Here is a 21,923-nt window from a genome sequence, read left to right as displayed (position 1 = left end):
TCTGTCCTGCACCTGATAAGTTGGATGTGCATATATATATTTTCTATAGTTTATATACAGTTGAAGTCGGAAGTTTACATACACTTATGTTGGAGTCATTAAAACTCGTTTTTCAACCACTCCACAAATTTCTTGTTAAACCTGTTGAGGACAGACGTTCCACTAGCGCCTCACCAATATCCAATGGTAGCGCGAAATACAAATACCTAAAAAATGCTATAACTTCAATTTCTCAAACATATGACTATTTTACACCATTTTAAAGACAAGACTCTCGTTAATCTAACCACATTGTCCGATTTCAAAAAGGCTTTACAGCGAAAGCAAAATATTAGATTATGTTAGGAGAGTACCCTGCCAAAAATAATCACACAGCCATTTTCAAAGCAAGCGTCTATGTCACAAAAACCAAAACCACAGCTAAATGCAGCACTAACCTTTGATGATCTTCATCAGATGACACTCCTAGGACATTATGTTATACAATACATGCATGTTTTGTTCAATCAAGTTCATATTTATATCAAAAACCAACTTTTTACATTAGCATGTGATGTTCAGAACTAGCATACCCACCGCAAACTTCCGGCGAATTTACTAAATTACTCATGATAAACGTTCACAAAAAAACATTAAAATTATTTTAAGAATTATAGATACAGAACTCCTTTATGCAATCGCGGTGTCAGATTTTAAAATAGCTTTTCGGCGAAAGCACATTTTGCAATATTCTGAGTAGATAGCTCGGCCATCACAGGCTAGCTAATTTGACACCCACCAAGTTTGGTGCTCACTAAATTCAGAATTACTATAAGAAAAATTGGATTACCTTTGCTGTTCTTCGTCAGAATGCACTCCCAGGAATTCTACTTCAACAACAAATGTTGTTTTGGTTCCAAATAATCCATAGTTATATTCAAATAGCTCTGTTTTGTTCGTGCGTTCAGGTCACTACCCAAAGGGTGACGCGCGAGCGCATTTCGTGACAAAAGATTTCAAAATATTCCATTACCGTACTTCGAAGCATGTCAAACGCTGTTTAAAATCCATTTTTATGCTATTTTTCTCGTAAAATAGCGATAATATTCCAACCAGGCGACGTTGTATTCATTCAAAGACTGAAAGAAAAAAATGGAGTAGTCTCGTGGACGCGCATCTCTAGTGTCACTGTTCCCAGGCTGACCACTAACAAATTATCCTGCTGTTCTTCGCCCAGAGACAGCAGACACCCCATTACACTTTCTGGCGCCTTCTGAGAGCCAATGGAAGCCTTAGAAAATGTCACATTACAGCACAGATGCTGTATTTTCGATAGAGATGCTACAGAAGGACAACAAATTGTCAGACAGGGCACTTCCTGTGTGGAATCTTCTCAGGTTTTGGCCTGCCATATGAGTTCTGTTATACTCACAGACACCATTCAAACAGTTTTAGAAACTTAAGAGTGTTTTCTATCCAAATCTACTAATTATATGCATATTCTAGTTTCTGGGCAGGAGTAGTAACCAGATTAAATCGGTACGTTTTTTATCCGGCCGTGAAAATACTGCCCCCTATCCCAAACAGGTTAAGGACAACAAAGTCAAGGTATTGGAGTGGCCATCACAAAGCCCTGACCTCAAACCTATAGAAATGTTGTGGACAGAACTGAAAAAGCATGTGCAACCAAGGAGGCCTACAAACCTGACTCAGTTACACCAGCTCTGTCAGAAGGAATTGGTCAAAATTCACCCAACTTATTGTGGGAAGCTTGTGGAAGGCTACCCAAAATGTTTGACCCAAGTTAAACAATTTAAAGGCAATGCTATCAAATACTAACTGAGTGTATGTAAACTTCTGACCCACTGGGAATGTGATGAAAGTTGAAAAAAGTTGAAATAAATCATTCTCTCTACTATTATTCAGACATTTCACATTCTTAAAACAAAGTGGTGATCCTAACTGACCTTAGACAGGGAATTTTTACTAGGATTAAATATCAGGAATTGTGAAAACCTGAGTTTAAATGTATTTGGCTAAGGTGTATGCAAACTTCCGACTTCAACTGTATGAACAATGTATATTTAACAAAAGTATAAACACAACATGTAACAATTTCAAAGATTTTACTGAGTTACAGTTCATATAAGGAAATCAGTCAATTGAAATAAACAATATTAGGCCCTAATCCATGGATTTCACATGACTGGGCAGGGATGCAGCCATGGGGAGCCAGGCGAGGCCAATCAAAATTAGTTTTTCTCCCACGAAAGGGCTTAATTACAGACAGAAATACTCCTCAGCACCCCCACCCCCGGATGTGAAGGTCCTGGGCTAGCGTGGTTACACGTGGTTGTGAGGCCAGTTTGGCACACTGCCAAATTCTATAAAACGACAAGGGGGCAGCTTATGGTAAAGACATAAACATTAAATTCTCTGGAAACAGCTATGGTGGACATTCCTGCAGTCAGCATGCCAATTGCACTCTCCCTCAAAACTACTTGAGACATCTGTGGCATTGTGTTGTGTGCAAAACGGCGCATTTTAAAATGGCCTTTTATTGTCCCTAGCACAAGGTGCACCTGTGTAATGATCATGCTGTTTAATCAGCTTCTTGATATTATCCACACCTGTCAGGTGGATGGATTATCTTGGCAAAGGAGAAGTGCTCGCTAACAGGGATGTAAACAAATTTGTGCACCAGATTTGAGAGAAATAAGCTTTTTGTGCATATGGAAAATTTCTGGGATTGTTTATTTCAGCTCACGAAACATGGGACTAACACTTTACATGTTTCATTTATACAGTGCATTTGGAAAGTATTCAGACCCCTTGACTTTTTCCACATTTTGTTACATTACAGCCTTATTTTAAAATGGATTAAATCGTTTTATTCTCCCAATTCTCTCAATCTACACACAATAGCCCATAATGAAAAAGCAAAAACCTTTTTTTTTATACGACAAATATATATCACGTTTACATAAATATTCAGACCCTTTATTCAGTACTTTGTTGAAGCAACTTTTGAAGCGATTACAGCCTCGAGTATGATGCTACAAGCTTGGCACACCTGTATTTGGAGTGTTTCTCACATTCTTCTCTGCAGATCCTCTCAAGCTCTGTCAGGTTGGATGGAGAGCGTCGCTGCACAGCTATTTTCAGGTCTCTCCAGAGATGTTCAATCGGGTTCAAGTCCAGGATCTGGCTGGGCCACTCTAGGACATTCAGAGACTTGTCCCAAAGCCACTCTTGAATTGTCTTGGCTGTGTGCTTATGTAACAGTATAGCTTCCATCCCTCTCCTCGCCCCTACCTGGGCTCAAACCAGGGACCTTCTGCACACATCAACAACAGCCACCCTCGAAGCATCGTTACCCATCGCTCCACAAAAGCCGCGGGGGGGAACAACTACTTCAAGGTCTCAGAGCGAGTGATGTCACCGATTGAAACACTATTAGCGTGCACCCCGCTAACTAGCTAGCCATTTCACATCGGTTACACTTAGGGTTGTTGTCCTAATGAAAGGAGAACCTTTGTCCCAGTCTGAGGTCCTGAGCGCTCGGGAGCAGGTTTTCATCAAGGATCTCTCTGTACTTTGCTCCATTCATCTTTCCCTCGATCCTTACTAGTATCTCAGTCCGTGCCACTGAAAAACATCCCCACAGCATGATGCTGCCACCACCATGCTTCACCGTAGGGATGGTGCCAGGTTTTCTCCAGACTTGACACTTGGCATTCATGCCAAAGAGTTCAATCTTAGTTTCATCAGACCAGAGAATCTTCTTTTTCATGGTCTGAGTCATTTAGGTGACTTTTGGCAAACACCAAGCGGGCTGTCATGTGCCTTTTACTGAGGAGTGGCTTCCATCTGGCCACTCTACCATAAAGGCCTGATTGGTGGAGTGCTGCAGAGATGGTTGTCCTTCTGGAAGGTTCTCCCATCTCCACAGATTAACTCTCAGGTTCTTGATCACCTCCCGGACTAAGGTCCTTCTCCCCCGATTGCTCAGTTTGGCCGGGTGGCCAGCTCTAGGAAGAGTCTTGGTGGTTCCAAACTTCTTCCATTTAAGAATGATGGAGGCCACTGTGTTCTTGGGGACCTTCAATGCTGTAGACACTTTTTGTTACCCTTCCCCAGACCTTTGCCTCACAATCCTGTTCCAACAATTCCTTCGACCTCATTCATGGCTTGGTTTTTGCTCTGACATGTGGGACCTTGAATAGACAGGTGTGTGCCTTTCCAAATCATATCTAATCAATTTAATTTACCACAGGTGGACTCCAATCAAGTTGTAGAAACATCTCAAGGATGATTAATAGAAACAGGATGCACCTGAGCTCAATTTCAAGTCTCATAGCAAAGGGTCTGAATACTCACGTAAATAATGTATTTCAGTTTTTTATTTTTAATACATTTGCAAACATTTCAAAATAACTTTTTTGCTTTGTCATTACTGGGTATTTTGTGTAGATTGATGCTTTTAGTTTTTTTAATCCATTTTAGAATAAAGCTTTAATGTAAAAAAAAATGGAAAAGGGAAGAGGTCTGAATACTTTCCGAATGCACTGTTTTTGTTGAGTGTATGAGCCGAAAAACAAAGGTCATGTGGTTTGGTAAGAAGAATGACCCTCTCCCCACAGGTGTGATTACAACCTCTGAGGGTTTAGAGCTTGAGGTAGTCACCTCATACAAGTACTTGGGAGAATGGCTAGACGGTACACTGTCCTTCTCTCAGCACCTCACTGTAGACTAAAGGGTGATTTATCATTTAACCAATACATTTTTTTAATTTTTAATTTTAAATCAGGAAATCTAAACTATAGTATGGTCCTTTGGGTGAAGGATTGTTGACATTTATTTGACATTTGTATCTGAAAGCGTAATTGAGAAATAATACCAACTCCATAAAGCAAATATTTGTGTCATATGAAGCTTCACTGCTTACTCTGAAATATGGGTAGTATTTTGATTTTTCTTACATTATTTTATTAATATTAAAAAATATAAAGATGAATATAGAAAACATGCAAATATTTCTATATATCGTTGAGCATAATATACTTTATGGGCATATCAATTTTCCAGAGTGGGATCTCTGCTAGTTTTAAAGTTATGGCCCTTTTTCTACAGAGAAATTGGTACAGTAGGCAATGTAACCAATCACAGCCCTGCTTTTACTTGTATCATTGCACATCCTGAAAATCACCAACAGAAGGTGACCATTTTTGTCCATTTTCACATTCACTCAGTTGGTAACGCTTACAACACTTACTGAAATTCAGCGAAACGTGTTTAATATTTGTAACCAGGATTTGACAGTGACTTCTACATTGGACACTTATATTATTGACATTTTCAAAAATTACAATGAAAAAAATTCTAAAAAAACAAAACTCCTATGTGTAGCACCTTTAAAGGAGGCCTGGGTAAGGCCAAATTGTTATTAATATGCCAACATTGATTCATTATTTCTCTATTATGCTTTGATTAAAAAATCAATATTTGTCAACAATCCTTCCCACACAGGATCTTTCTATGGATTAAAGTTTGTGAAAATCCCCCAAACTCTGGGCCTTTTTTTGTCCTGGTTTCCTGAGGAATCACCCTATAGTGTTTGAAATCATTCAAGGAGTTAGACAAAAAAAATGAGAAAAAAAGCTTTATTTAAAAGTACAAAAACAGACACAGCAGACGTCTATTTACAGGAAAAATGTACCTCCTTGTTTTCAATCGAAAAAGAAACAAATTATTTTATTTGTACAGGAGGGTATTTCATTAAACGCAAAAAGTAAATAAATGAATGTAAATAAAATAATTTAGATGTTGAAAATACAATTTACAGAAAATCAATCAAATAAATATTGAAGTTCAAATAAAATACATACTAGTTAGCAGAGTAATGAAAGGTCACGCATGGTACGGTTTCTCTTCAAAGTGCTGCCTCATTATTATTTTATTTACTCACCATCAGCTAGAAAGCGGAATAATAGAATTATCATCATGCCTCATTAACTACCACAAACTAGACAAATTAGCATCTAATCTAGTGTCGTTGTGGCTGTGCATTAAAACTTGAGATCCCATTCATTGTGAAAGTCCAAACGATAACATTTTTTATAGTTAACATACAATTGTGTGATACAAAGTGGAAGATGGTGAGTGAAAGCATAACATCCATTGTATTACAACTGTTATTCTTTCACCCACCACCACCTTGTTTACTCATTTGAATGTTGACGTATACAAAGTACTAATTTGGAGCAGCATACTTTATATGTCATGGAACTGTTTTACCAATTTATAAGTACATCTGCTGAACATAGGACATTTAACATGCATGTTCTGTGTGCGTTTATGGAAAATAGCTTGTAGGACTGACTGACAGAGCAAATATAGGAAAGATGTGTAGGCCTACATAAAACATAGTGTAGATATAATCAGGTGAAGAATATACAATCATTTAACCACGGCAGCCTAAAAGGCAACATATAGCAAAACGTACAAGATAAACATTTAAAAGTGCCCACTTGGTTTTTGAACTATCCAATTTCCTTACCGTTGCATTATAATGGCTCATATCAGAAAAGATGCAATCAACCATGGCAGAAAAACATGTTATCTACATTGCCCTCTAGTTGCTAGCAGTTTCATTCATTACAGTGCCCTGTGCATATGAATTTGCCATCTTCAATGTTCAATCCAACTCTAGGAGCAAAGTTCTTTATTTCTAGATCGAGGGTACTGAGGGATAACACAGCCACCTGCTGTGCAGGAAGAGCATAACTACTAGTGCTTCCATACTCCATCTTCAGCTGGCAGAGCTATGTGTAGATGTGCATCAAGCCTTAGTGAGTTTCAATACAACTAGGGAGGAAAATGCAGCTTGGGTTACATAGAAATTAATCTTTGTTGGATGTTTATTTTGACACAAAAGTATATGTTTTGCACTCAAATTTGAGTCAGACAGTATTGTGGCTTTGTTTAGAACAAAATTGAATGAAATTGAAAGCAATAACTAATGGATAAAAGTCATAAATTGATATGCAATTGGACTGCAAAAGTCTCCAAAACAATTTGATCAATAATAATGTGCTTATTCACAGCATTTATAAAGACTACCAGCAGAGGTCAGTGTAAAGCTCAGAAAAGGGTGCTAAATAATTCAAGTGTTTTCACTTCAACTTTAATTTCATAACTTGCATTCTGCGGTATATTCTCCTCCAAATTGTAATACTTGTATCTGTTTCATAGCTGTCACAAAAGCATCAACTCAAACTTCAAAAGTCTTGGAGTTTAGCAATGTGATACAAACGTAACTTCCTTATAATAGCATGTGGGCATATGGCAATTAGTTACCAAAGTAAGTCTTTTCTATCAAAATATACCCAATCCAGCTACTCTAAAACAGTCGTGACTGTAAACACAGACAACCTAATTTGCAGAATAGCCGAGGGTAGTTTCCAAGTAATAATTATGAACTGACCTTCAAAGACAAATACAACTATAAAGTCAGCAGAATAGATTCCTTATGATTTAATTGATGCTATAGATAATTGAACTATCCTGCTGAGATAGGCCAGAAAATAGGAGACAATTACAAGATCACACCACTCCCAGGTATTTAATATCCCTATAATAAAGCAACAATTATAGAAAAACACACATATATAAAAACATGGGAATTAAAGTGTAATAACAAATATACCAAATGAAAACACAACATGAGAATGATAAGAGCACAGCAATGGCCCTGCCTGAAATAGCAGAGGGCCATGCAGCAGCAAAGTCCCCCTTAGTGCTCTTTACAGCTAAGAAACAGGGGAAGAGGAAAAGTCATGTCCACTGGGGTAAGAGAAAACCTTGACAAGAGCCAACTCTAGACTTCACTCGTGACTAACTGTGATAAGTGCTGAAATGCAAAAACTATAGATTCTAGATAATTATCCAGAACTGGCACTTATAAACTTCAAAAAGCATACTCAATCTGTGCTTGTTTACGGGTAACATTTGAAGCTAACGTGCCATTGGATTTGGTCATGACACCATTCCTAGAGTTTTTTTTCTTGAGTTTTATGCCGGGATTCCTCTTACCCAAGAGTCTGTGTCGAAAGCATTTATGTTCAATGTCTACTGTTTCAGAGAGTTACCAACACCGGCAGCAGCACTTTCAGACGACCCAACAGTAGGAATGATTTGTAAGAGGACGGCGTTCTCAATGTAAAGTGACAGGAGGCAGTTGAGAGCTTCAATTTTCCTTATCTTGCATTGAAACTAAAATAGAGGCTCTAGCTTAAGTCTGTAATATACAGGAATTCATTGAATTGCATTTCATTTGTCAAGGCAGCTCCCATTATCACTATATCCAATATGGATTACCTACCATGAAATATGGCATAGCATGGAGAGGGAAGTTCAGAGGCAAAATATCATAGGTAAGTGCTTGTCTTAATAACATAAAATAAATATGCCACCCTTGGCAATAGTTATAAACTAGCTGCAACTTTAGCAATTCTGGGATAGACCACAAACTATGATCAGCATCATACAATCTCCCATTGCTAAAGTAATACACGAATGGACTGCGGTATTTCCCAAAAAGATGCTTCAGGTGTCCTATGATTTTAGATGTAAATGTGCAGCTATATGATTTTTAACATTTGCAAACCGTGATCTAACAGTTTCATAGTAAGTGCCGTTCAATGATCTGTCATTTGCCTAATTTGTGTTTTACTTGTACTGTAGATTTAGTTCCTCACAGCTGCATGGAGGATAACCTATGAGTATGTTTGTATTCTTATATGTAGGCTATGCTATATACCTGCAAGTCTAATCTACAGTCTAAACCAGATAAAAGTTGTCCAATGTCAAAAGGGCCTGGTTCATCCAGCTAAACATGCTTGGTCAGTTATCAAATATATATATCCTTACTTTTATTTTTTTTACAGTTGTCAAGCTGCCTTTGAAATTGGAAATATAAAAGCTTAAAATATTGAACATACTGTATGAGTGACAAAAAAATTGAATATTATTGAGAGATCATTCCGAGATCAGTTTAAGGCAAAAGCTTCAATGCCTCAATTTTCATTGAGATAGTATATGCTTTCATATACAGAAGAAAGAAGGCTTTTAGGCTTAGATCAGCGTTTTTTTGTTTGTTATTTTAAATATTTATAATGTATTAATACTGTATTTATGAAAATAATATATTACTTTATACTCTGTAAATGCAAGATACCACAGGCATCAGAGCTGTCTCAGACCAGTGCTGCCATCGCGGGGTATAATATCAAGTATCCACTCACACTGTAGTATGAGCTAATCTCTGTCATCAGTCAAGGAGAGAGGGTCAGAGGCCCAATGCCCTGCCGGTGCTGGGGAGGTTGTAGCACAGTGCACAGACAATGTAGATTATGTACAGTATGTGAGAGAAAGAGAAAGAGAGTAGAGAATAAATGCAGCATCATGTTATCATCACACAGAGCTAGTGGCCACCCCACCCCCTTCCCTCAGTCTAATTACTGAGCTTCCTCTCAGCATGGGTCAGGTGCCATTGGTTTCAGGCTGGATCGGGTCGTAACCGGTAAGGACCAGGCAGGACGGTGAGACGAGAGCGTAGTCCTGTCGACACTAGGAGGGAGCTGAGAAGGAGGTTGGGCTGGAGTTGTGGTTGTTTGTAGACTTGATGATGGTGATGACGCTGGTGGTGGCCACCTTGCCTGGTGAGAGAGGCCCGCAGGTGACAGTCCGGGCAAAGCACTGCAGGGCCTCATACTTGGCGCGCAGGGCGTCCAGCTCCAGCCTCATGCTGGCGTTCTCCCGGGCCAGCTTGTCTACCTCGTGCTGCAGCTCCTGCTTCTGCCTCTCCAGCTCCTCCTTCTGGGTGACCCGCTTGATGCGGCAGCTGGCGGCGTAGCCGCGGTTCTTCAGGGTCCTCCGCCGCTGCTTCAGCCGCACCACATCCTCCTTGGTCAGCCCGCGCAGGTGTGTGTTGAGCTCGCGCACCGACATGGCCACCAGCTCGTCATCACAGAGGGCCGGAGCATTCTCACCCACTTCCTTCTTAACCTGCAACAGAGACAACCGTTGATGAGATTCTGGACCTTTCCTGAACTCATCATTTACATTAAAGATGGTGTACGAATACAAATTTACCTTTAAAGTCTTGTTTGCTTTAAACTGAGTCGTCATACCCTGCATGCATAAACTGGCCAGAATCCCACAGATGTCACACTGCAAAACAAAGAAGGGAAAATTGGAATTGGAATAAAAAAAAGGTATATATTTGTATGCATAATGTAGTGTATTCGTTGTGAAATTAAAGTGTCGGGTTTGAGTGTAGCCAAGTTCAGATACAGCCATCCTAAGAAGCCACTCCCCTTTCCCAAGAAATCTATTGAAGAGATCCCACAACAACATTCCTGAGTTAGTTACATCATCTGTAACCAGCTCAGTAGATTCTCTAGTAACAGAGACTGCCAGCAGAGGTCAGCATCACACTGGAAGATGATGAATACACAGACTGCTGGGCAAACCTGTTTACTTGCTGCTGTAGGGAGGGCCCTCACAATGTAGTTCACTAGACCGTAGCAAGACAGCAAGAATAGAAACAGGTCAGCTCTCACCACACAGCTTGTCTGAGCCCTCTGCTTAGAAACTGGGCATGGCCTATTTTGGTCAAAATTGTTTTTAGAAAAAGGCCTATCTGAACACTATAGTGAAACGCATGCCTTTGAGACTGCCACCATGGCCAAAAAGAGAGAGAGACTGCTGTGTACCTGACTGTGAATAAAGGCCCACATTCTCCCAAGGCTCCATTTCAGCACCCTGACTTGCTCTCTAGGCAACAGCTGCCATGGAAATGCCCTGAAAATGGGTTTGGGAGTATAGTCACATGGTCAGCCAAAGGGTAAACAAGTCTCATTCATAACCCTGTCATACACATGGTAGACATTACAAGGGCAGGTCAGTTTGAAGAACTTTAAGTGAGGATCACCAATAGTTTAGGGAGTGTGTACAATAACAGTCTCAAACTCTGAACATCGGCCCCTATTTTTAATTTCCCTCAGACCTAATGCATAGTCTCTTTTTAGATACAGTACTATTTAACCTAACATGGCCTACATTGACCCGTATGGGTCTCCTCTTTATAACACAGAACAAATGCCTACGTCAACAGTAAAACTACCCAACAAACACAAGCCTACATTTATGGTCATACTGAACTTCATACTGAAGTCATGTAGATATGTGGGAAATTCCTGAAGATCGTGTGTCACAGAGGAATAGTTTCCCTTATGGTCAGGGGTGTATTTTTGTAGTGAGACAATGTACTCTATTTGGTTTAGGACTTGTGTCTGCCTGTCTGGCTCGTATTACACTGGGCTTTCCTGAGCTGCTACATGCCCTTATTTAACGCTGCTGGATATATTTAGCTCACTGTGCTGCTGACGCAAAATTCTGCCAGCTAAACAATTTAGGTGAACATGTGATACCTCATTAAGAGGCCAAATATTCCATCCGGCGCTTTGAGCTGCACTTTCTCGAACAAGATACAACAACCCAAAGGGTGAGGTTTTAATGACTATTCCTTTAGGGAAGTTCATCTCATGCCCCCTCATGCTGATCACAGCAGTTTCTGACAGCTGTTGCTGGGTTGACCTTGTGTTGAAGAGCTGAAGTGGTTTCACTGTATCTACAATAGAAATACTGTTCTTGCATCGAAAGTCTTAGTCAGAGGTCCTAAGTGGAAAGGGGCAGAATGCTAAATGATTGGTCTGATGATAATGGAAAGTTCACTGGCTTTGGCACTGAATCTGAACATATCACTTATAAGTTCTTAGTCAGCCATCTGTTTTGTCTTTTGTAAAACCACATCGGAGGTACAGCCTGTGCCTGGCCGCATGTTTCTGTAATGAAGGGATACATGAATGTAGAGAGGGGACACACACAATCCTAACTTGGAAAATGAACCAATAGATTCTTCTGTTTTGTGTGGATTTAAGAACCACATGAAAACTTGTTTGGTGAACCATCACGTCTGATACTTGTTTTGGCCATCCCCTTTGAACCTCATTTGAAATTCACTTGGGTTTTCAACTTAACTATAGGAAAAAGAGTAGAGAAAAGCATACACATTGCCTTATTTTGGCACATGTATGCATCTTTGAATCAAGCACTGCACGGCCAGCCAAAAATGTAAGACAACGTTCCAGCAAGTTGGCTGAAAGAGCCTGTTTTGAATTGTTGCATCAGGGGGGAGACCCTGGGTAATATTCCATGAGACGCGAATATCATGAAATGGGATGGAAAGGCCTCCCTCTCCGTACACGGGGTGCTCAAGCTTTACAGCTCAGAGGCCACGTTGTTTCCTTCAAATTCCTTCTGCATGTGCTCCTCTCTGTTTTTGCAAATGACACTAAGTCGAGCTCCACTTTGCTGCTTTCCTTCTTCCAGAGAGGAAAAGAGCAGTAATGTCCAAAGACCAAATCCCTGTTTTGATCATCTTTCAGGACGAGCAAGAGGCACATTTTACAATTCAGTACCGCTTTTGACTGTGCACATTTCACGGTCCTCCAGAAAACCATTTCCCTTTTCACCTTTTTGAGTGCTTCAGCTCGTGTCAGAGAAGACCTTAAAGTAAAGCCATAGAAGGTGGCTGAAGTGTGGATAACAGAACCACCTTTCTGACTGAGCACACACACAAACACAAAGGAAAGAGGCCCCAAGTTTCAATTGGGAGGATAAATGTACTCAGAATAGATCCTGTGTAATGCACCCATCTCTGAGAGGAGGGCTTAGTCTACTCAGATGTAAAGACGTCGCTGTAAAATCTTACAAATGTCTGGACTTCAGATGCGTCTCATATCTAAGTCTAACAACAGCCAGAATTAATCAAGTGTTTACGACTAACAGGGATACAGAGTAGGACTATCCCTAATTTGCATCCTGTAGCACAAACTCCAAAAGGTTCTGGGACACTAAAGTCCATGGAGAATAAGAACACCTCTTCCCAGTTGCCCACTTCACTGAGGCTAGCAAACACCGTCACCACCGATAAATCCACGATAATTAAGTATTTTTCTACGGCTGGCCATGCTTTGCACCTGGCTACCCTTACCCCAGTCAACAGCCCTGCACCCCCCACAGCAACTTGCCCAAACCTCCCCCATTTCTCCTTCACCCAAATCCAGATAGCTGATGTTCTGAAAGTTGCAAAATCTGGACCTCTACAAATCAGCTGGGCTAGACAATCTGGACCATCTCTTTCTAAAATTATCCGCCGCAATTGTTGCAACCCCTATTACTAGCCTGTTCAACCTCTCTTTCGTATCATCTGAGATCCACAAAGATTGGAAAGCTGCCGCGGTCATCCCCCTCTTCAAATGGGGGAGACACTCTAGACCCAAACTGTTACAGACCTATATCTATCCCACCCTGCCTTTCTAAGGTCTTTGAAAGCCAAGTTAACAAACAGATCACAGATCATTTCGAATCCCAATCTGGGAATCCCGAATCTCCGCTATGCAATCTGGTTTCCGAGCTGGTCATGGGTGCACCTCGGCCACACTCAAGGTCCTAAATGATATCATAACCACCATCGATAAAAGACAATACTGTGCAGCCGTATTCGTCGACCTGGCCAAGGCTTTCGACTATCAATCACCACATTCTTATCGGCAGACTCAACAGCCTTGGTTTCTCAAATGACTGCCTCGCCTGGTTCACCAACTACTTCTCAGACAGAGTTCAGTGTGTCAAAATCACAAGGCCTGTTGTCCGGACCTCTGACAGTCTATGGGGGCGTCACAGGGTTCAATTCTCGGGCCAACTCTTTTCTCTGTATACATCAATGATGTCGCTCTTGCTGCGGGTGATTCTCTGATCCACCTCTACGCAGACGACACCATTCTGTATACTTCTGGCCCTTCTTTGGACACTGTGTTAACTAACCTCCAGACGAGCTTCAATGCCATACAACTCTCCTTCCGTGGCCTCCAACTGCTCTTAAATGCAAGTAAAACTAAATGCATGCTCTTCAACCGATCGCTGCCCGCACCTGCCCGCCCGTTCAGCATCACTACTCTGGACGGTTCGGACTTAGAATATGTGGACAATTACAAATACCTAGGTGTCTGGTTAGACTGTAAACTCTCCTTCCAGACTCACATTAAGCATCTCCAATCCAAAATTAAATCTAGAATCGGCTTCCTATTTTGCAACAAAGCATCCTTCACTCATGCTGCCAAACATACCCTCGTAAAACTGACTATCCTACTGATCCTTGACTTCGGCTATGTCATTTACAAAATAGCCTCCAACACTCTACTCAGCAAGTTGGATGCAGTCTATCACAGTGCCATCCGTTTTGTCACAAAAGCCCCATATACTACCCACCACTGCGACCTGTATGCTCTCGTTGGCTGGCCCTCGCTTCATATTCATCACCAAACCCACTGGCTCCAGGTCATCTATAAGTCTTTGCTAGGTAAAGCCCCGCCATATCTCAGCTCACTGGTCACCATAGCAGCATGCGCTCCAGCAGGTATATTTCACTGGTCACCCCCAAAACCTATTCCTCCTTTGGCTGCCTTTCCTTCCAGTTCTCTGCTGCCAATGACTGGAAAAAAATGCTAAAATCCCTGAAGCTGGAGACTCATATCTCCCTCACTAACTTTAAACATCAGCTGTCAGAGCAACTCACAGAGCATTGTATCTGTAAATAGCCCATCCAACTACCTCATCCATGTTTTGTTTTTTTCTCCTTTGGACCCCAGTATCTCTACTTGCACATTCATCTTCTGCACATCTATCACTCCAGTTTTTAATTGCTAAATTGTAATTACTTCGCCACTACGGCCTATTTATTGCGTTACCTCCCTAATCTTACCTCATTTGCACACACTGTATATAGATTTTTTCTATTGTGTTATTGACTGTACGTTTGTTTATTCCATGTGTAACTCTGTTGTTTGTGTCGCACTGCTTTGCTTTATCTTGGCCAGGTCGCAGTTGTAAATGAGAACTTGTTCTCAACTGGCCTACCTGATTAAATAAAAGGTCAAATAAAAAAAATAAAATAAAAATAAATAACTTAGTTAGACAACACTTAAGTTTCCATGATGAGAGAGGGAGCATTTACACACAAGGTGGTGGCTAAACAGATGGAAAATAGAAACCATTTTCTGGCCACAGGAAAAGCCTGATGATTTCAGCACCATATTTCATCAGCTCACGTAGTCCAGATCATGAGGAAATGACTCATCGTATCAAAGCACACAAGTCCAGCTGACAACATTACTGTAGGCTCCAGATGCAGCCCACTGCTAATAATCACTGTTCTCTGCCCAATTGAACTCTGTTGGAAAAAGTGAACATAACCTTTGTCATAGTTTGTTGTTTAGTCATTCAGTGTAATTGACATTAATGACTTACTCAAAGCTTGAGCCAAGAACTAGGGCTATAGCTTTGCTAAAATACTCTAGAATGAGTTTTACTTAGGTGCATATTAAATCAGCACCACAGTATCAGCCCAGGCAGTAACCATTAATAATGGACGAATAACTGCCTTTTAAGCACTGATCGTGACCTGGCTAGAAAAACAAACCAATAAGCTGCAGGCCTGTTATGGTATTAGTCCAGAGACAATGTGTGAAATGTGACTCCGTTTCGTTTTTGTCATTCAGACATCAGCTCAAATTCAAATCTGTGTGCTTGGTTTATGACAGGTACTGTTCTGGGGCCTGACGTTTCGCTAAAATAAACAGCACATCAAAGTGCTGAGTGCTCAGGTCCTAGTGATAGATGAAGTGTTGGCTTGTCTTGGCTGCTTGTTTTCCTTCTCTTTTCGATTCGTTTTGGAGTTTGGGTTTGGTGGAAAACAGACACGCTACGTTCCTCTGAGAGAGCAGAGCGAGCTTGATGGAGCTCCCTTCTGTTCAGAATGTCTCCTCTGTTTTCTCAGGGAGTTGGGGAGGAGAGAGCCTTCCTCCAGACTATGCTGTGGTGGTGCACTCTGCTCTGCACTCCAGCGCAGCACATTTGGAGAGATGTTATGTAAAGGAAATGGAGAGCATAGCCGAGCCATGAGTCATGCTGTTTACTGGTAAGAACTAGGACGAGCGGCAGGGAATCACACCCTCCCAAACTGACGTTTCCTGGAAATGAACGTTGTTTCTCAGGGCAGAAGGAAAAGTACAGGAAACGGCTGGCATAACCGCCGGAACTTTTTTACAGAAAAGGGAGGAGGTAGATATCTGAGCGAAGCAAACTTTCCAGCTGGGGACATAGGAATTCAAAAGAATGTCAAGTACGCACACAGCAAGGACAAATCTGTCCAGTTATTACCTAACTAAAGCCATTCCATAGTACACATTGAATAACAATGAAGATCAATGAGAAAACAAATGACCATTACATTTTCCAACTTCAAATAACAAAGGAGTTCAGTACTTGTTAACACAAGAGAGTTGAGATTACATCAGCAGGAGAAAAACGACAGTCATTAATCCAATCCCGGCTCTCCATTAAGTTGTTAATATTCTTATTTCAGTCTGAGTACCCAGGTTCTCAGATGTAAAAGTGAGAAAGTTCAGGACATTTCTCCTTGTTTACTGTATACCACCTAATACCATAATTACAAAAACAAGGCACTTTACTCGAGACTATCCCTCCACACCCCAGACCACAATGTGGCGGGAGCATTGGTCTGAGATCCAGGAAGTCATCCAGGAATGGGCTGGGTGCAGATCCTGGTGGTTGGTACAACACAGGCACCTAAGGGGCCCTTGTTGAGAGATGCCAGTGTATATCTCTCCATGCTTCAGTGTAAACTTGTTAATGGGACTGTTAATCTGTACATGTAATACAGTACTGTAAATATGTGTCATCTGTCATAGCTGTGTAATTCTTATGACATGGTCTTTGCCTCTAGAAATAAATTATTAGAACATATAGTAAGGAAATTAAGTTACACATTTCACAGTTAAAAAGGAAGTTTACACACAAAAATATCTGACTTGGGTTTCCTTTTGAGTCATACCTTTTCACTAACCACAGAAATTTCACAATACACTGCAAAACCCACAATGAGTACAGGGGGTGGAGGAGAACACGCAGAACACTCAATACTATGAAAACTGTGGCCATCATTAACCATTATGAGTATGTATACATCATATTGTCATGCTGAAATATTGGGTAGGGAAGTGAGAGAGCAGAAGATGATAAACCCTCTCTCTCCTCCAGACATCACATTGGGAACCAAGCCACATGTTAACCTCATGACAGAGCATGGATATGATGCACTTGGTGTGGGAGCTCACCACCACCACATATACCTCATTAACAGTGACTCAGGACATTGGCAGCCTCTTAGACAAGGTTTCAAGGCCCTCATACAGTGTGGAAAGTTTTGGATGAGAAAGGACTCCTCTCATATTTTCCATATAAATCACAATGACAGTAAAGTGTCCAAGAATATGATCCCAGTCTGGAGACATGCAGTCAGCACCAAAATATGAAATTGCTAAGGATTTCTCTTTGTTTATTCTATAAAGCTGGGCAACGGGACAGAGGCAGAGACAAAAGTCAGCGTAGCAGGCCCGTAGATTCAATTTCATATTGGCCTGTGACACTGCGGTTTCCAAAAGAGATTCTGCTGAACCAGGGCCGACTATGGCACTCTCTCCACTCTCTACTGTCAAACCAGGGTATAGGATAAAAGAACGAAATCACTGATACAGCACTAACAATTTGTCTTTGGGAATGTCTACAGTAGTATTCAATAGGACACGGCACCACACTAGACACTAGCCTTCATAAAGTATTCATACCCCTTGACTTAGTCTACAAATATTGTTGCCTTACAGCCTGAATTCAAAATGAATTAGATTTTTCTCAACCATTTACACACAATAGCCCACAATGGCAAAGTGAAAACGTGTTTTTAGACATTTTTGCTAATTAATTGAAAATCAAATACAGAAATATCTCATATACATACAGTACCAGTCAAAAGTTGGGACACACCTACTCATTCAAGGGTTTTTCTTCCTTGAATGAGTAGATGTGTCCCAACTTTTGACTGGTACTGTAAGTATTCACACCCCTGAGTAAATACTTTGTCAAATCACCTTAGGCAGCGATTACAGCTGTGTCTTTCTGGGTAAGTCTCTAAAGCCTTGTTCACACGGCAGGCTTTAATGCTCAAATCAGTTGTGTTCAGACAGCAGTCATTTGCTGACATGGCTACGCTTGTTGTCATACTCCCGACAGGTGTGTGCATGGGGGTGTAGGCTGATTGATGGTGGCGTTCGTGCTTCCCATCACTCTGAAGTTATGTAGTAAGCTAAGGTGACAATGCCTGCCATGGATATTTCCCAGTTGCTTGAATGTTAAAAATCATTGTAAGAACACTTAAATCCTAAAAGGATAGGATGACCCATCTTTCAAAATAAGTCCTTTTTTGCTAGCCAAGGCAGTCAACTAGCTAGCTAGGTAGCTGTTTAGCTTTCTAGCACATTCACTAATTTGTTTGTAAACAATTAACAAGCTAATTAGCTACCACATTTTCTTGTCAAACAGTCAACAGAGTAGCTTGCAAGCAACATGATATGACCATTCAGACAAGTCACATGGCCACAAATCAGATTTGTATCAGACTTCAAACCACCTACGAAGGTGGCTTGAAATATCCGACTCCATGTGGCGTTCAGACTGCAGGAAGAATAACAGATTTGAATCAGATATGCAAATAAATAGGATTTGAGACTTCAAACTGCCAATGTGAACACGGCTTAAGAGCTTTGCACACCGGAATTGTGCAACATTTCCCTATTATTCTTTTCCAAATGCTTCAAGCTCTGGCAAATTGATAGATAACCATTTTCAGTTCTTGCCATAGACTTTCAAGTAGATTCAAGTCAAATTGTAACTCTGCTACTCAGGAACATTCACCGTCTTCTTGGTAAGCAACTCCAGTGTAGATTTGGCCCTGTGTTTTAGCAGCGGTAAGAAGGACATCTGTATCTTTGTAGTGACTGGGTGTATTGATACACCATCAAACATGTATTTAATAACTTCACTATGCTCAAAGTTATTTTCAACATCAACTTTTTATTTTTTTCCCCCCATCTACAAATAGGTGCTCTACAAATTGCAAAACCTCCCTGGTCTTGTATGTGTGGGGTGCAGTGATTAAGTAGTCATTCAAAAATCATGTTAAACACTATAGAGTACCACAGCATGAGTCATAATACCCATAAAGGCTAGCGGTCAAACAGGGAAATGGTTCCAATCCTTTTTTCACCATACATTTTTCCCCATATGGGATTTTAGAAACACTTAAAATAAGGGCTGTGTTTCATTTAGGCTTACCCTGGCATGACATTTTGATAACCGTGTAAATCTCTAGGACATATTTACCCACCAAAAATGAAATGCTAATTCCAGTCTCAGCATGACAATGCCCCCGTGCACAAAGTGAAGGCCATACAGAAATGATTTGTTGAGATCGGTGTGGCCTGCACAGAGCCCTGACCTCAACCCCATCGAACACCTTTGTTACCATTTACCATTTTACATTTTAGCAGACGCTCTTATCCAGAGCGACTTACAGTAGTGAATGCATACATTTCATACATTTTTTTCTCCGTACTGGTCCCCCTGTGGGAATCGAACCCGCAAACACCATGCTCTACCAACTGAGCCACACGGGACCACTGGGATGTTGAACGCTGACTGCGAGCCAGGCCTAATCGCCCAACATCAGTGCCCGACCTCACTAATGCTCTTGTGGCTGAATGGAAGCAAACCTTCCCATTTTACATTTTAGTCATTTAGCAGACGCTCTTATCCAGAGCGACTTACAGTTGCATACATTTAATTTCATGCATTTTCGTACTGGCCCCCCGTGGGAATCGAACCCACAACCCTGGCGTTGCGCACACCATGCTGGCGTTGCAAACACCATGCTCTACCAACTGAGCCACAGGGAGTGGAGACGGTTATAGCACCAAAAGGGGGACCAACTCCATATTAATGCCCACAATTTTGGAATGAGATGTTCTTAAAGCAAATGTCCACAAACTTTTGGTCATGTAGTGTATTTAGGCATGCCAGAACAAGACAGTTCAGATTTTCATAACTTGTAAACATAAAAAAACAACTAATTCCAATGTACCCCTTTTACCAAAGAGTACCATCTGTCTACCACAATATACTATTGCTTAACTTAGCAGAGCAAACATAATTCCACTTTGACATTAAGGGGCATTGTGTTTAATTTAATTCATTTTAAATTCAGGCTGTAACAACAAAATGTGGAAAAAGTCAAAGGTGTGAATACTTTCTGAAGGCACTGTATATTGCAAATTATATATAATAAACTGAACATAAACCTAACTCCTACAGTATATACTACATTTAAGGAAAATAAACACTGCCATATTTGCTGATAATTACAGTAGCCCACACACTTTTAAGGGCCTTGATATAGTAAAACAAGCAAATCGTAGAATTACTCACGTCTGAATCAGGGGCAACGTTTTATAACTCGGCTCCGTCTTCATTATTTTTATCCGCTTTACTAGCCTCCTGGTGGTCTATCCCCACACCGTGCACTTTGACTCAGAATTCTAAAACCCAAACCACGTGTTGTTTCCTTCAGTCGTAAATATAGATGTGGACAACGATATGGATACAGTAATAGATCTCTGAAAATATTACACATTTTCAAGTTATTAAGAGGCAGAAGTAAAACATTATCCTTCAAAATATTACGATGGGTAAATAGATGGAATAAAAAAATAAAAACTATTCAGAAAATCACGATTGTTAAATTGGTGAAAAAAGTTCATTTCTGGCGTTACGCTACTCCAACACGTGTCCATATATAGCAGAACAATATTTGCAAATAACCATAAAAGTTTGCAAACTATTTCAAATTGTTAAGATGGGCCTAAAAATTACCAAGTACGTTGATAACATGTAAATTAAATGTTTGGTTAAACCTGATCTTACTTGTTGATACATGCGTAAAATCGAATCTGTCACCGTGATAGCATCAGCAATTTTAGAGAGGAATGTCAAAACATCTCCCAGAAAAGCGCTCGTACCCTCACCTTATGAAAGCGGATATTCTCCTTCGGGAAAGCGTAAAGCTTGTGAAGTTTCCGTCCTATACGGGTTGAAGGTACTTGTCGCAATTCTGAAAGGCGTCCAGCAGTCGAACCGAAATGTATCCCCGTACTAAATTAACTACAAAACAACAACAATGTATCAACATTCCACTCCGTGCTTCCGCAAGCACTCTCGTCACCAATTCCTCGTGACCGCCCCCTCCATTCATGAAAATAACTTTCTGCTGACGTGAACGAGGCGGGAAACTAGGCGAAGCTAGAAATAGACGCAGTTTGCGAATACTTTAGGGGAAATTAGCGAGATAATGTGTAGATTAAATCATTATTATACTAATGATGGGTATCCAAATATAAATAGACTGTTAATACTTCACAAACAATGTCAGCACGTTTTAGCTTTTTATAGGCCGATTCAATAATTCCATGCGCACCTGATTGCACAATGTTTGTTTTTATGTAACTATTAGTGAATCCCTATCCCACATACCTTCCCATAATTTTACATTACAGAATTATCTTTTTTTTAGGTAATCTGACCCTAAAGTTACTGCCTCACTGGTTAATAGAAGAAACAGCGCCATCTGTCTTTTCCAATGTCCTGTCCTTCCAACCTTTCTTTTAAGTTTTGGATTAATTATAGGCTGCATAATGTTGAAGGCTCTGAGCCCAACTATAAACTTGCTTATTCCGCCTTCTTACTAACCACTTACATTACTGCCCCAAGACCATTCTCATGCATGACAATATATAGTCTGAGAAGGGTGACAGACATTCTCTTAGGTGAAATGCTTTAGAAAAAAAACG

At 40.6% G+C, this 21,923-nt stretch overlaps 1 protein-coding gene across 2 annotated transcripts; it reads right to left on the bottom strand.

Moving 5' to 3' along the window:
• Positions 1–5,628: 5,628 nt before the first annotated feature.
• LOC106607337 (transcription factor MafK) lies at positions 5,629–21,315 on the bottom strand. Of its 2 annotated transcripts, none has more exons than XM_014204205.3 (3): positions 21,102–21,315; positions 10,135–10,212; positions 5,629–10,047 (listed from the first exon to the last, which is right to left on the bottom strand). In XM_014204205.3, exons 2-3 carry the CDS (start codon positions 10,177–10,179, stop codon positions 9,610–9,612), a joined length of 483 nt encoding a protein of 160 aa, XP_014059680.1. In that variant the 5' UTR covers positions 10,180–10,212; positions 21,102–21,315; the 3' UTR covers positions 5,629–9,609. The 2 variants fall into 2 exon arrangements, with proteins under 2 accessions (XP_014059680.1, XP_082832734.1); XM_082976608.1 differs by lacking the exon at positions 21,102–21,315 and adding an exon at positions 20,506–20,753.
• Positions 21,316–21,923: the final 608 nt, after the last annotated feature.

This window comes from Salmo salar, chromosome 06, assembly GCF_965601325.2.
Source record: "Salmo salar chromosome 06, fSalSal1, whole genome shotgun sequence".
NCBI classification, from domain to species: domain Eukaryota; kingdom Metazoa; phylum Chordata; class Actinopteri; order Salmoniformes; family Salmonidae; genus Salmo; species Salmo salar.
Note: the sequence above shows the minus strand (reverse complement) of the source record. Positions and strands in the feature narration are given on the sequence as shown.